Source organism: Budorcas taxicolor, chromosome 13 (assembly GCF_023091745.1).
Source record: "Budorcas taxicolor isolate Tak-1 chromosome 13, Takin1.1, whole genome shotgun sequence".
In the NCBI taxonomy this organism is placed as follows: Eukaryota; Metazoa; Chordata; class Mammalia; order Artiodactyla; family Bovidae; genus Budorcas; species Budorcas taxicolor.
Window position 1 is genome coordinate 44,845,971 of NC_068922.1, and position 15,522 is coordinate 44,861,492.

The window sequence follows — 15,522 nt, forward strand, 5'->3', positions numbered from 1 at the left end:
TACAATATCAAAAATTCTTAAAATGTTTTTAAATTCTAGGAAATAACACAGCCCAATCAATCAGATAACAGGAAGAATTAACAGAATAAATGAGTGCTGGACCAGCAGGAGGGGCCTGGCCGTCTCCCTGCTGACCTGGAGGGTCAGCCTCTGGCAGCCACAGGGGGACAGGATACCCACCATCACAGCAACAGCTCAGAGGTGACACGGATGGGTGAGCCCCAGGGAGGGTGGGGTCCCACCAGTGAGCGTGTGGTGGGCGAAACTGGTTTGGGGAACTGGCCTCGCTGGGCCTGGGCAGCGGCTGTGACCCTGGAACCACTTGCTCAGGGCCAGGTGGGTTCCAGGCCATAGCAGAGACCAGCTCCCCTCAGGTAAACCACAAAACCAGAGCCTTTGAAGGTTTAATCCTGCAAAGTCAGACCCTGAAGGAAGGATCGCAGGGCTGCTGCCCTGGGGAGGGGCTCAGAGGTGGAGAGAGGACCTGCCGGGGAGGAAGCTGTCCAGGTGCCTCCCCGTCCCTTGCCGTCCTCCCCAAAAAGAGAGGCCATATAGGAATAATGGAAGGTGCCAAGCGTCAGGTAAAAGCCAATTCATCGTCAGCACAGCAGAGAAACAGGGAAGGTCACAGTAGGTCTGGGGCCCTCAGAGTGGGCAGTTTCTTCCTACACGAGCGGAGTGCCTCCTGCAGTAATCAGCATTGCTTCCTTAAGGACATTTATTCCTAGTTACAACCTAAGTCACAGGCAGCAGCTGCAGAAGTCACGTGCAGCCCAAAGCCAGATGGACACGGGGCAGAAACGCGCCTGCGCAGAGCACGGCCCTCCCAACCCACGCCGCCTGCCACCAGTTGGTACCTTTCCCCGCAGACTCCCTCAGCTTCGAGCTGATCCACTGCATGGCTCTGGCGGAAATTTTGGTTCCAAAGTTTCTGTCGAACGGAGAAGGTGCCCCACCCTGTGGTTGGTCAGAGTTACACGAGAGTTAGACACCAGCACCTTCCTGGCTGTTAGCTTTTAAAATGGAACGGAAGTTACAATGACTAACAAAATTCACGTCCTATTTCTAAGAAACTCTATAGTCTGTAAATATGAGTTTGGGGGTCTATCTCCTTGTATGTGACTGGGACCAAACAAACCACAAGAAACCCTGTCACTCCTGCAGCCGAAACCCCCCGGTCAGGTGTCGCTGCTTCCTGAGGAGGTGGCTTTTAATCAGCCAGACCCTGAGCATCCTCCTCACATCAGCATCTTCATCAGGACCTCTTCAGCTTGTTTGGGGAGGCCGTGGGGAAGGGTCACAGTTCTCTTAAGGAGCTGGCCCACTCTGTGGGCTTGCTTTCAGAAAGACCTACACACGCCTACCACACACGCCATCGTGTAACTTGAGGGCAGTCAGTGGGTTTGTGGACCCTGCACTACAAGCTCCTGAGACAAGGACTGAAAGGTGGTGATGGGCAGGCCTGCTGTCAGGGGACCGGGTCCCGCGACTCCACCCCAACTTCCTGCCCTGTCTGGGGTGCGCTGACGTGCATACCCCAAGATTCTGTCCAAATCGCTCTGATTTCACGCAGATCTCAAAGAACTGTCATTTGTCTGACACTCCAGTTTAAATGGGTATGAAAGCCTGATACTGAATCAAAGTATACTGAAGAAAAGTTATGACCAAACTAGACAGCATATTAAAAAGCACAGACATCACTTTGCCAACAAAGGTCCATCTTAGACAAAGCTATGGTTTTTCCAGTTGTCATGTATGGATGTGAGAGTTGAACTCTAAAGAAAGCTGAGCACCAAAGAATTGATGCTTTTGAATTGTGGTGTTGGAGAAGACTCTCGAGAGTCCCTTGGACTGCAAGGAGATCCAACCAGTCCATCCTAAAGGAAATCAGTCCTGAATGTTCATTGGAAGGACTGATACTGAAGCTGACGCTCCAATACTTTGGCCACCTAATGCGAAGAACCAATTCATTGGAAAAGACCCTGATGCTGGGAAAGATTGAAGGCAGGAGAAGGGGACAACAGAGGATGAGATAGTTGGATGGCATCACTGACTCGATGAACCTGAGTCTGAGTAGGCTCCAGAAGGTGGTGATGGACAGGGAGGCCTGGCGTGCTGCAGTCCATGGGGGTGACAAAGAGTCAGGCAGACAGGACTGAGTGACTGAATCGACTGACTGAATCAAGTACTTAATTTGAATGCGTCTTTCCACTTAACTGGTGTCACTATGTATATGGAGGTGGACCGTTTTCTGACAAAGCCTATCTGCTCAACTGTCAGAACAGAAAGTGTTCCTGAGGCGGCTGATAACTGGTTTAACAGCACAGTTAAACATAGTTCATAACATAGTTCAGATGCCGATTTTAATCACTGTGGAACTGACTTAGGAATACATTTCCTTTTTGCAAAACGGCTAACACAGGCCATCCAAGTGAGATAAGGCGTGAGGCCATGCCCCGCCCGCGGCCCACCTGCTGCATGTGGCCCAGCACGTTCTTCCTGCAGTCGAACACGCCCTTGCCCTCCTCGGAGTAGAGCTGGTAGATGAAGTCGGTGGTGTAGTTCTCGCTGCAGCTCTCGTTCCTGCAACACACAAGCACAGGGTCGTCCCGCCCCAGCAACCATGCCACCGCTGCTTTATCACCACGGCGTCACTGTGACAGAAACCACTGAAAGAATCTTAAGAACGGAAACTGACGACCAAGCAAAACTGGATCTCTAAAAATGGCCCTTGAGTCATTTAAATGCCTGTTGGTCTGAACACGGACCGAGCGTGACCATGCAGAGGAGGAGCAGCCGCGCTCGGGGACCATGGGCTGTTACCTGAGCACGAGCCCCCTCTGGATGCTGGTCTTCATCTTCTCCGTCAGGTGCTCCACGTTGGACTAGGAAAGCCAGGACACTGTGATTAGGCGCCTGCTGTGTGCTAGGCACTGCCCCAAGGGAGGCCGGCATGGCTGCTCTCAGCTGACCTTGTGGCAGAGGGGACAGTGGACAGTGACGTGTCGGCTAGTGACACCCACTGCGGACAGTGGCATGTGGAGACCACAGCAGGGGCTGGGGGAGGGGGTCATGGCGTCAGTGCGCCGCTCGGTGTCCGCAGGCGATGCCTGAGAGGTGAGCGGGCCCCTGGTCACTTCACTGTGTGCTCCGTGCGCTCGCCTAAGGCTGCTCCCCAGGCCCCCGGCCAACGCCCGCGCCTGCTGTCTCAGAGGAACACGGCTGTCACCTGGCTTTACACAGAGACTCCTGACCCTGCCTAACAGGCACGTTCAAGCAGGAGGATTTTCTAAGGAAGGAGATGGCTTGAGAGAGGACGTGTGCGAGAAAAAGGGAGCGAGGACACACGAGCACAGGTTCCAAACGAAGCTGGCTGCAGAAGAGCAGGCGGACTGTGAGTTTCCTGTCCTGATTTTGGGGGTGACACTCCCCTGGGCTGCATCCTGGCCAGGGCAAGCCTCCCCAGGGGCACTGGGCAGCCCTCCCCATGTCATCCTCCCCATGTCCTGGGCCACAGGGGACCAGGGGCTCCTCCAGGCGGGGGTCTGTCCTCCACTGCTGCACAGTTCCCCTGGCTCAGACCCACAGGGACCCCAAGCTCTGGCTGCCTGCGCACCCGAGGCCTGGACATGGTGGCCATGAGCCGGCAAGGCCCCAGGCGCCTAGCACATCCGTGTCCCTGCAAGTGTAGGGCCTCCAGGGAGGGCGTTAACTGCTTCCCAGGTAAGCATGTAAGAGACACATTTTCAAACTCGGGGTGCGAGCAGCAGGTGCCCTGGAACCTGTTCCAGGGGTCACCCTGTCCCTGCACATGGAGCTCTAGTGCCTCACTGGTGTCTGATGTGGCAGGGGGGTGGGGTGGTTCCTGAGACCCTGGACCTGTCGGTCAGCGACCCCTGGGGCCCCGTGTCCACGCACCTGCAGGTCCCGGATGTCGAAAGGCTCCTCGAAGATGTAGGCAGCGTCTGCGCCAGCCGCCAGTCCCCCCATGTTGGCCAGGTAGCCGCAGAAGCCCCCCATGGTCTCGATGATGAACACGCGCCGCTTGGTCCCGCTGGCCGACTGCTTGATGCGGTCGCACGTCTGCACGAGGGGACACGGTCAGGAGACGCGGACACTGCCCCATGGCTGGCCCTGACCTCGGGCGGTGTGCTGTGCCCTAGGCCGTGGCCTCTCTGGGCTCGTCAGCAGGCATGTCCCTGCTCTGTTCTCTCCTGAAACACTCCGGGGACACGTGGGGGGAGGAAGACTTTGTGCACCAAAGTGTGCCACCACCAGCGGGGAGACCTTCGTTCCAAGACTTTGGATTAAACGTGAACAAGCTCTGTGATCCCCAGACAGGCCCCATTCCGTCACCCAGGATGACCCCTCCAGCATCTGTGATGGGTCACCACCCTCCCCCAAAACAGACTGATCTCATCCAAACCCAGGGTGCACTTCAGCAACTGGGAAGCTCCACGTTCTCCAGGAGCCCAGACAGGAAAAGAAGCCACGTCAATGAGCTTGTCTCCTCCTCCCGGTGCTCAGGCCTGGGGGTGCCTGGCCAGGTGGGGAGACACACAGGACTGCGGTGTCCACGGGTCCTTCACTTGGCACTGGAGCACTAAAACCTGCCTGCCTGGCCACTGTCTCAGGAATTCAGGGTGGGGGATGCACAGACCCCCCTGGGCTGCAGGTCTCGTGGGCTCCCCTCCTGACCCAGAACAGCAGCTATCACCACCAGCCAGAAAAGCCCCTCTCCTGTGAGGCCCAAGCACCCAAGTCTCACCCCCACCCAGATGTGCCCGTTGGCCTCGACGGCAGAGGTCCCGGTGACAGCCTCCTTGTCTAACCTGTGCTCAACTGCCATTTACCAGGGCTCTTTGCCCAGCTGAGACGGGAACCCTCCAGCACAGGGGGCTCTGCACCTCTGGGGGTCCCCAGTCGGGGAGGACACGGGTCCCACTGCCCACGGCACAGGCCAGGCAGCCAGGGTGCTGATGGGTGAGGGTCAGTGCCGATGGATGCCAGGTGGGCAGGGCTCAGAGACACTGGTCCCTCGGAGCCTGGGTGACAGCGGCCTGCTGGGGCCCCACTTGGATGGGGCTGGGAGGGACTGTGGGTGAAGGCCCCCAGGAAGGGCGTCTCCTCCCCGCCTCCCTGTGACCTGAGCTCCAATGGACTCTCACACCCCCAGCACCGCATCCCTCTGCCCACCCCCTTGCTCTGCGTGCTGTCTCCTCCAACACCACACTGCCGCTGGTCGCCTGGGGGCAGCTCGGGGCTTTGTCTTGGTAGGCAGGAGCAGGCTCACCCAGAGCCCCCGAGGGAACAGGCCACCGAGAGTCAGCACAGGTGGGCTCCTCAAGACAGGCTGGGAGGAAACTGTGCTAACCCAGCTGATGAGAAGCAGGGCTCCTTTGCCCTGGAAGATTCAACAGGTCCCCGTTCCGGTTCTCCTTGAGTGGGAAAGACAGACCCTACAGGACCCCTGACGGGCCGTCTCCTTGAGCAAACGCAAGGACCTTACCTCCACGATCACGTTCAGGCTCGTGTCACAGCCTATGCTCAGGTCTGTGCCTGGAACATTGTTGCTAATGGTGGCGGGCACCATACAAACGGGGATGCAAAACTCAGGGTGGCTGTCGCGGTTCTTCGACAGCTCCAGCAAGCTCTGGAAAGCCTGAGCAGAGCGGGGGCGGGTCAGCAGGGAACCTACATCCATGACGGCCAATGCGGAGGAAGCTGCAGGGGACAGACCTGGTGGGGCTCAGGGTGCAGGGGAGACCAGAAGTGGGCGGCTTAGGGGTAAAGGGGGAGATAGGCAGGGGGCTTGGGGTACAAGGGGAAGACCAGCAGTGGGGTGCTTGGGATGCAGGGGGAGACCAGCAATGGGGATTCGGGGTGTGGGGGAGACCAGCAGGGGGCTCGGGGTGCAAGGGGAGACCAGTAGTGAGCACTCCGGGTGCAGGGGAGACCAGCAGGGGGGCTCGGGGTGCAGGGGAGACCAGCAGGGGGACTCAGGGTGCAGGGGGAGACCAGCAGGGGGGCTCGGGGTGCAGGGGGAGACCAGCAGGGGGCTCGGGGGTGCAGGGGAGACCAGCAGTGGGGGACTCGGGGTGCAGGGGAGACCAGCAGGGGTGCTCAGGGTGCAGGGGAGACCAGTAATGGGGACTCAGGGTGCAGGGGAGACCAGCACGGGGGGACTTGGGGTGCAGGGAGAGACCAGCACGGGGGGACTCAGGGTGCAGGGGGAGACCAGCAGGGGGGACTCAGGGTGCAGGGGGAGACCAGCATGGGGGGACTCGGGGTGCAGGGGGAGACCAGCAGGGGGGACTCGGGGTGCAGGGGGAGACCAGCAGGGGGGGACTCAGTGCAGGGGAGACCAGCAGAGGGGACTCTGGTGCAGGCCCAGAGGATACAGGCCAGGGCAGGCGGGCAGCAGAGCAAGGCCAAGGCGGCACGGGGTTAGTGGTGGACGAGCAGCCAGGCCTTTCTGGCATCAGGAGGAGATGTGGGCGGCCACTTGGCGGGACCATAGGGGCCAGGCTGCTGGGACCCCTCGGAGAGGTAATGCCGGATGGCTGGGGAGGCAGACGCCCGCGGAGTCCCCTTTGCCCAGGCCATGTGACCCTCACAGAGAGCCCTAAGGGGTTTGGGATCCCCGGGAAACAGTTGGGCTCTGATGTCAGAAAAGCGGGCTGCTCTCAAGCACACGACCGGGGCCCAGACCTCCCTTCTCTGCATTAGTGCAAGTAACTTGTTAGTGTCCCGGTCCACCACCCGCCCCTAAGGCCACAGCGCCCCATAGCCAGACACTCGCAGAACCTGCGTTCTGCCCTGTCTTTATTCCTCCCACTTGGAGCCACTTCCCACGCCTTGTGCGGGGAAATTCCCGGCAGGACAACCCGGGCTTTCCAGAGAGCGTGGCTCTCTGCCTGCCCTGCCTCTTCCATCCCCAGACTCCCAGACAGGCCGGGTTCTGGGTCTATGGCCCTAGGACGTGTGGACGGAGAGCCCACGCTGGGTGAGTCCAGGGAGCAGCTGTGAGGAAGGTCAGGGGGTGGCTCACCTGCCTCGTGCCCCACCACCATCAATCACCACCCCACCCAGTCCAGCCCGGATCCCCACAGGGTACCTCCCCAGCCCCGATGCAGCTCAGGGCCACCGTGGGGCTGCCCGGATGCCTGCTGGATGGAGGGGTGGTAAGCCCCATGGTTAGACGGGCTCCCAGGCTGTCTGCACCCCCCAGGATGCTCTGGGTGGGGTCACCTGGCATAGGGGGCGGGCAGGGCGCCAGCACCTTGAAATCTGACGGCAGTTCTACACCTGTACATTCTTGCCACCCTCTCTCTGACCTCCATCACTCCCTGCTTTTCCTCTGATCTCTGGAAAATGAGACAGACACTCAGAGCCAGGAGAACCCTGCCCAGGACATGAGCCCGGGGCCCTGGGGGCAATGCTGAGTGAGCCAGCCACCTGGGCAGCACCGAGCTCACGTCAGCTGAGGTTCCGAAGGGGACCAGCATGCGGCCCAGAGGAGGAGACGCAGCCCCCTCTTTGGCTTCAGACTCAACCCGAGCCCTGAGGACCAGCGGACCCCAGGGCTCATGATGGAGTCAGTTCCCTGGGATCTGTTTCCAGGAACGCATCCGTAAGCTCAGCATCCAGACTGATGAGGAGGGCACGTGAGGACAAGGGTTAAGTGTCCAGAGGATGCACCACCTGACGATACCAGGCCACCTCGGTTCACCCCCTCGGCCCCCTGGGATATTCAGACTGAGGACCCTGGGCTGCGGGGTCATCCTGACATCATGCAGTCAGCAGCATCCAGGCCGATACTCACCAGACACCATGCCCCACCTCCCCACCCCCGGCCGCCCAGTTCTGACAGCCAGAGTGTCCCCCAACGTCGCAGACCTCCCCTGGGGACAAAGTCACCTCCAGACCACCCTGGCCTCTGAGCAGAAGACAGCGGCTGGGGCAAGAGGTGCCCGGGGCTGTCCCCGAGGCCGGGAGGTGGCACTGCCACCATCAGGACATCCAGACCGCAGATCGCAGGCCACAGAGGCCTATCCTGAGAGCACAGCTGACCGGACGGACAAACAGACGCTGAGCTCCCTCTGGAAGCCGGAGAGCCTCCTGCCTCCCGGGGAGGCTTAGGAATGATGACCCTCGGGCCCTCCCCCAGCACGGTCCTGCCTGCCGCCCCCTTCTTGAATGTGCCCGGCCCAGCCGAGGGCCAACCAAACCCAGGCCTCCTGAGAGACTCAACTGCACTGCGGCTCAACACACACAAGCTAGGGAACCAGTTGGCCTCCCATCCCCCAGCTCCAGGACCCACTGAGCAGGTCCAGCACAGGGTCATCTCAACCACCGCCTGACCACTGGGCACGAACTTAGCAGCAGAGCAACACCCCCAATTTGTGGGGCAGCCCTGGCCCGTCACCAACGGTGACCCTGGCTCCAAGAAGCTCCAGTAAAGAAAAGCCTGCATGTCAAAGGCCATGTAATAAATCTCAAAACCTCTTGAAGGGAAGCAGGATGGACCACGTGGAATTTCCCCAGACCTATCCTGGTTTTCAGATTTTCAACAACCCATGTGTAGAGAATCTCTATCACTTGGAAAAGTAATTCTTCGTAGCAGAGGAGCCTGGGATTAAGAAGTGGGAGCATCCTGTCCTGCTGAGAGTCTGTGAAAGGCCACAGGGGACACACACCGACCCTGGTCAGGACCCACCGACGACCGCCCCCAGAGTTCCTGCCACCCCCAGGGTCTCGTTAGGCGACAATCAGGACACAAACTTCGGATGCTTCTACTGCAAGCGTAGCGAGAGCAACTCAGACCCAGCTACATGGGAGCAGAAGTGACACACGACCTTTCAACTCAGACCTTGAGCAGCGAGCGGTCAGAGGTTGAATTAGTCCCACGGCAGCAGAAGCACAGACGGCATCCCCGGGGCCACAAGGGGTGGGCACGGGGGTGAGGAGGTCCAGCACGCGGACACCGGCCAAAGCCACGCCGGAAGGCTTTTTAGTACAGAAACTGCAGAAAGTTGAAGAGGTTCAGGAAAGCAAAGAACCAGCACCAAGCACTGCTTATCGCATACATCCTGCTTTAAAAGCTTTTCTTTTATTTACCGGCACTGGAGACAGATTTGATGCCCATTAGTTTAAGGGGAAAAAAGCTAGAAATACAGCCACGAGGCCTGTGTCTCCCAAGGAAAATAAAATGTAAGAATTTACCAGAAAATTCTAGACACTGAATTGAAGAAAAAAAAAAAAAAGGAGTTATGCATTCTGATCCTCACTGATCTTCAAATGCCCAAGCAATTTCCCAAGTGTGATTTAAATTTTTGATAATTAAAATGTATTTCTATGCTTTGTATGGACTTTGCTGCTGCTGCTGCTAAGTTGCTTCAGTCATGTCTGACTCTATGCGACCCCATAGACAGCAGCCCACCAGGATCCCCCGTCCCTGGGATTCTCCAGGCAAGAACACTGGAGTCGGTTGCCATTTCCTTCTCCAATGCAGGAAAGTGAAAAGTGAAAGTGAAGTCGCTCAGTCGCGTCCGACTCTTAGCGACCCCATGGACTGCAGCCTACAAGGCTCCTCTGTCCATGGGATTTTCCAAGCCAGAGTACTGGAGTGGGTTGCCACTGCCTTCTCCATGTATGGACTTTAGGGGGATAAAAAAACATTCAAGTACCATCAGTATTCTTTTATATATGGTTTATTGTCCCCAGTCCACAAACAGGAGGAGGAGGACAATTGTTTAAAAGGATCCAGGTCAGTGAATGAACTCACAAAATCTTCAGTCCAGCTTCTACCTTCAGACACCACAGCACAGGGCCCTGGACCCAGGTTTCATCACAATAACACAATAATGTGTTATATGCTTGGGGAAAATTTAGAGAAAAAACAACAGGGGTGGGTTTAATCGAATATCCACATCACTGTGACTCAAAACTAGCTGAAGTACAGATGATGTCACCCTGGCTGCAGCAAAGGGAAACGGAGGTGAAAAATCTTTGGGGCCAAATTGTAGATCGTCAGGCTTTTTTTTTTTTTTTCTCTCTTTTTCGGCCATGTCAGCATGCAGGACTGTAATTCCCCCCAGTGAGGGATCAAACCTACACCCACTGCCTCGGGAGCATGCAGTCTTAGCCACTGGGCCACCAGGAAAGTCCCTTTATTTCAAAAAAGATAAACTTTTCAGCAGACCCCCAGCCCAGTCTGTCTCCAGCACATGGTACATAAAAGCGGGCCGGCGCCCCAGGTTAGTTCCGCAGCCCCTGCCCTGCTGCCCACACTCACGTCGGTGATGGTGTTGAGGGCGGTGTCCGCCCCGATGCTGAAGTCGGAGCCGGGCACGTTGTTGGAGACGGTGGCGGGGACCATAACCATGGGGACACAGAACTCCTCATGCTTCTGCCGGGCGGCCAACAGCTCCAGCAGCCCCAGGTAGGCCTGTGGGTGAGTGTGTGAGTGGGGGGCGGTAGGGTGGTGGGTGGCTATGCATTGCCATCTGGGCGTCGGCCCAGGGCGAGACTAAGCTGCTCACGGGCGAGCGTCTGACCCAGACTTTGAGTCTGACTGTCTGAGGTTCTCACGTTTTCTTTAAAGGAAACGTCAAGGTCATCATGAGGCTAATATTAAAAACGAAGGTGGACAATCCAACAGGTAGTTAAAAGACAATAATCTGGCCCCATAACTTCCCTCCTCTCTGAGTAACCCATGGGCTTCCAACTCGAGAGAGAGGATCATCTCCACAAACCCAGCGGACATGAGGACTCACTGAGCAGACAGCCCAGCCATGGGGTCGGGGGTACAAGTGGCCCCAAGTCCTGCATCGCCGGTGCTCAGTGGCAGCTGGGCCCGTGCTCCCGATGAGGAGCAGATGGCAGGGTGCTCATGGGAGCCGACGCGGGGTCCCCTCTCAAACCCGCAGTGCTGGCCAGCAGGGGAGCAGACGTACCTCAAATCCACCGATAATCAAGAGAGCGCTGATGCCATGGGTTCGCATCTGCGCCGCGATGTCCTCCAGGTATTTCCCAGGGAGGATGCTGGGGAGGTTCAAGGGGGTGAGCTCAGGCAGGGCCCCCTCTGCACCCCACCCTCTGAAGCCAAGTGGCATGACACTCAGGGGCAGGAGGCGCCCTGGGCCACGTGGCTGGGGGACAGCATGGCTGGGGAGCCACCCACAGTGGGCACAGCCAGGAGTCAGGTCTCAAAAGAGGGTCTTTTCAAAAGACAATGGGAAGAAACTTGGCGGCTGCCTCACAGCTGGACCTCAGAAAATCCCAGCGCCTGGGTTAGGGACATGGTGAACCACGGAAGCTATTAAACGTTCACGTGGTAATCGTCTGGATGGAAATGTCCAGTTTTTGAGTCATGTACAGACTACACACTCCTCATCTGGAGTAATCTGACTCAAAGTCACCTCCACACACACCTGCTCACCTTAACTCGTTTCACCCTCTGTCCACACATGGCTGCAAGCGGAGGAGGCAAAGGCTACTCGGCCGTCGAGAGAGCCCACCCAGCGCCCACCCCAACCTTTCTGCTGTATCCCCTGGGCATCAAGGATTCACGTGGGATGGGCTCCGCTCAGGGAAGGTGTAAAGAAGTTGTAGGGCTGGGTGCTCAGGGCACATGAGTGCATGTGGAGTCGACTAGAGGGTTCCCCAGCATCTAAGCATCGTGAGAACGTGCTGCCAGCCACCCCTCCAGCCCCACCGCCCCCAGAGCAGCCCCCGGGGTGTGGCGCTCATGAAACAGATGAGTTGGGGAGTCACAGTCGGTCTGAAGAGGCCCAGGAGGCAGCCAGGGGGTACTGTCCCCTGCGTGGAGCTCCACCATCACAATACCATCCCCAAGGGCACTGGGAGGATAGGACCACAAGAGCTCTGGACACCTAGGTCAGCTCCGCAGAGTGCTGGTGGCAGGGTGCCCAGCTTCAGGGCAAGGCAGAAGCTGGGACGATTCCCTTGGATGATAGGCTACCACTCGTGCGGAATCCAATGCCCCTTTGAGCCCAGGTACCCACACTGTCCTTCCATATAACATGAGACATGCAGTGATGGCTGCGCCCAGAGATGAGAGAGCAAACAGCCTTGTGTTAAATCAGCGCCTTGGCAGGAACACATCCGGGCCCCGCTGTATCCGCAACGGGAACAGCCACGGTTCAGAAACCTGCGGTTTTGTGCGGAGCCCCTTGGGTCCTCCCTTGGGTCCTCCCTTGGGTGGTGGGGATCTGGTGGCTGGGCTCCCTGGACGGTGAGCCACATCTAGCCCCTCTGCAGGGCGCAGTCACTGCAGCTCACGCGCCTGTGTCTGCACGGCCCCACACGGGATGAGGGCATTCTGCCACCACGGGCTTGTTCTGACGAGGGAAACAAGGAACCAGGGGGGAAGCCCTCCCAGGCCCTCCGCTTGGTGTCCCTTTGAGGCCGCATCTCACCGGCTCCCCGCACCTGGCCTGGGTGCCCCCCCAGAGTGTGGCCCGGACGTGAGCTGGTGCCAATCCCTTCCCTCCTGGATCCCAGACGGGACACGAATGCCACACAGTTCCTCTCCCTGCGAGGTGGCACCCTGCTCCCAGAGAGCAGGTCAAGATCAAGATGAGAGAATTACCGTTTTGTCCCAAGGATGGAGCCACCTTGGCCCGTCCAGCCTCCAACGTCCCCCCAGCCGATTTCCTTTATCTAAGGTGCAAACACAGAGAGAAACAGCTGAAGTGAACAAGTAAAGGGAAGGAAAAGGTTTTACAAACAGCTCAGAGTCTGTGCCTCTGACAGGCAGCGTGTCTGTAAGGATTTGCCTAACATGAAGAAACAGCTTTCCCTGAGAGGCGGGAGGAGCCGGGGCCTGAGCTGGACCCCAAGGGCCCATAGTCAGGGGCGCAGCATCCCGAGCTCACCTCCCCACTACCTGGCATGCATCTGCTCCCCTTCCCACCTAATGTCCCAGTTCTGGGATCCCAGAGATGCAGTCCCCACCCCCTCAGAGATCCAGAACCTGCCTTTCACCGAAGCCCTTCCCCGTGGGCACCCCCAGGACCCACCTGGCCTTTGGCGAAGCCCTCGAAGCCGTCATACACAGCAAACATCTTGTGTCCTTCAGAGATGCCCACGCGCACAGCGGCACGCACAGCCGCATTCATGCCGGCCGCGGGCGCACCCACGTTCACGACGCCCACATTGCAGTTGCTCTGCAAGTCAGGGGGTGGGGGTGGGGGTCACCAGCTAGGTGCACCCCCCAAACCCCCTGGCACTGCTCCACCCTGAGCGCATGCACAAATGAGAGGCTGGCGCGGGGGCTCCAGGCCGCGAGGTCCGGCTGGGCTGGGGTGGGAGGGACGCACTGGAGGGGCCCGGGGCGGCCTCCACGAAGCAGGGACCGAGCCGGGCAGGACGCAGGCATGGCCAGAAGCAGGGGAGAGGATGGGGGCAGGGTCTCCTACCTTTGGGATTTCGGAGTCTGGCAGCTTGATGGCCAGCTGCTTGTAGGTGTTGAGGTTGTTCTCGAAGCTCCTGGAAGAAAAGGCTGGAATTGGACCACAGGCTAGAGAGCAGGACAGGGCAGATGGGCTTTCCCGGGGAGAAGGAGCCCCAGATGATGCCTGCACGGGGTGTGGGTGGCTGCAGTGCGGGCTTCATGACCGGAGAGAAGCCTTGGGCGGTCCCAGAGACTGGGATGGATGCTGTGTGAGGGGGCTGAGCGGGCTGCGTCCAGGATGCAGCTAGTTTCTTTCCTGGAATGCTAGCAGCCACGTCAGGCTCTCTCTCATCTCAGCTTCTGAACGACCCCCCACCTCAACAAAAACAAACACATTTCCCTCTAAATTAGCCGCCCAGACCATCCACCAGCAGAAGCAGTGCCTCCTGTCTCATTTCTGGCTTCTCATGTTGAGAGAGAAGCAGCGCGACCTGGGCACACGCTGACAAATAGAGGCTTTGGGGAAACAGTTTTCAGAACAGTCACCTTCCTCGGAGTTGCACGGCATCCTTAAATCTCCTCTCATCCATCGCCTTTTGTACTTCCTGGGTCTGTAAGGAAGAAAGAACGTGTCAGGACTCAATGTGTCCCCGGATCTGGCCCGGGGACACAGACCAGCTGGGCCCTTCCATCCCAGGTTCGTTCGGGTTTGACCTTGCAGCCGGCAGCTGGGATCAGCGAGCCCACACCATCTGGCCACCACCCAGCCTGCTTTGTAGAAAACGACTAGAGGCACCGCCCGGGTAAGTGGGTCCTGAGATCTCAGGGATCCTACCCCTGAGAGCAAGGCCAGGAGGTGAGTCTCCCAGGCCAGGCTCTAAACGATCCCCTTTGACTCTGGTGAGGAAAGAGCAAACAGAAACCAGCTGGCTCCCCGGGAGCAGGGGCAGAGGGACGGGGCTGGGGGCAGGCTGTCCTGGAGCCACAGCACTTGGGGTCCAGCACCGACTCCCCCTTTCAGCCCCAGGATCCCAGGCGAGTCACCCCTCTCTCTGAACTTCAGTTTCCTCAGCTGTGCGGTAAGAAAAATGCCCCCTAGTTCTGCTGTCGTCTGTCATGATGACCACACGCCCGGCCCTTGGGAAGAGACCCAGCGAGCAGCAGCTGGTCAGGGAGGGCCCGGCTGTGGCCTTGCGACCGTCAGGCTGAGACACCATGACGCACAGTCTTTGGAGGACAAGCCAGTGGTACCGGCCGCCTCTGTCTCTAAACAGACAGAGACTGGGCAGAAGAAATGTGCTCACAGTAAACCACTGCACGTCATTCCATGTTCTGTTCTTCTGAGCCACAGCCTCACACTCCACACACGACACATGCACACACATGCACAACACGTGCACACACTCATACATGCACACATGTGCACACTCACACACACGGGCATGATGTGTACACACACACATGCATGACGTGCACACACACAACATGTGCACTCATACACACGCATGATGTGCACACTCATACATATGCATGATGTACACAGACACATGTGCACACACATTCCCACATGCACACGTGCACACATGACACATGCACACTCATACACAAAAGCATAGCACGTGTACACAGACACACACAGGACACATGTACACAAGCATGCACACATGCCACATGCACGCACACGTGCACACGTGCACACACATAACATGTGCACACATACACAAAAGCATAGCATGTGTACACAGACACACACAGGACACATGTACACAAGCATGCACACATACATGTCACATGCACGCACACGTGCACACATGTGCACACACACAACACATGCACACTCATACACATGCATGACACGTGTGCACAGACACAAACGTGCACACACATCCTCGTGTGCACACACATGCAGGACATGTGCACACTCATAAGCACATGACACGTGCACATTCATAAACATGCATGACACGTGCACACACATGCACATGTTCACACACTCAGACACACATGCACACACCGACTCACATGAATGATACATGTACACACTCAGACACAGATGCACACACGTGCACACACACAGGATTCATTTACTGCCACAGGCTTTT

The 15,522-nt window shown here is 58.0% G+C and overlaps 1 protein-coding gene across 1 annotated transcript in view; it reads right to left on the bottom strand.

Moving 5' to 3' along the window:
- Positions 1–15,522, bottom strand: part of PFKP (phosphofructokinase, platelet) — a 52,146-nt gene that overhangs the window by 2,039 nt on the left and 34,585 nt on the right. Inside the window, exons 11-20 of the mRNA XM_052651197.1 lie at positions 13,967–14,031; positions 13,446–13,515; positions 13,047–13,193; positions 12,617–12,687; positions 10,959–11,046; positions 10,298–10,450; positions 3,919–4,083; positions 2,824–2,885; positions 2,472–2,583; positions 858–957 (exon numbers count right to left, since the gene is read on the bottom strand). Of these exons, the coding sequence (XP_052507157.1) occupies positions 858–957; positions 2,472–2,583; positions 2,824–2,885; positions 3,919–4,083; positions 10,298–10,450; positions 10,959–11,046; positions 12,617–12,687; positions 13,047–13,193; positions 13,446–13,515; positions 13,967–14,031 (1,033 nt within the window). The remainder of the gene's footprint in view (positions 1–857; positions 958–2,471; positions 2,584–2,823; positions 2,886–3,918; positions 4,084–10,297; positions 10,451–10,958; positions 11,047–12,616; positions 12,688–13,046; positions 13,194–13,445; positions 13,516–13,966; positions 14,032–15,522) is intronic.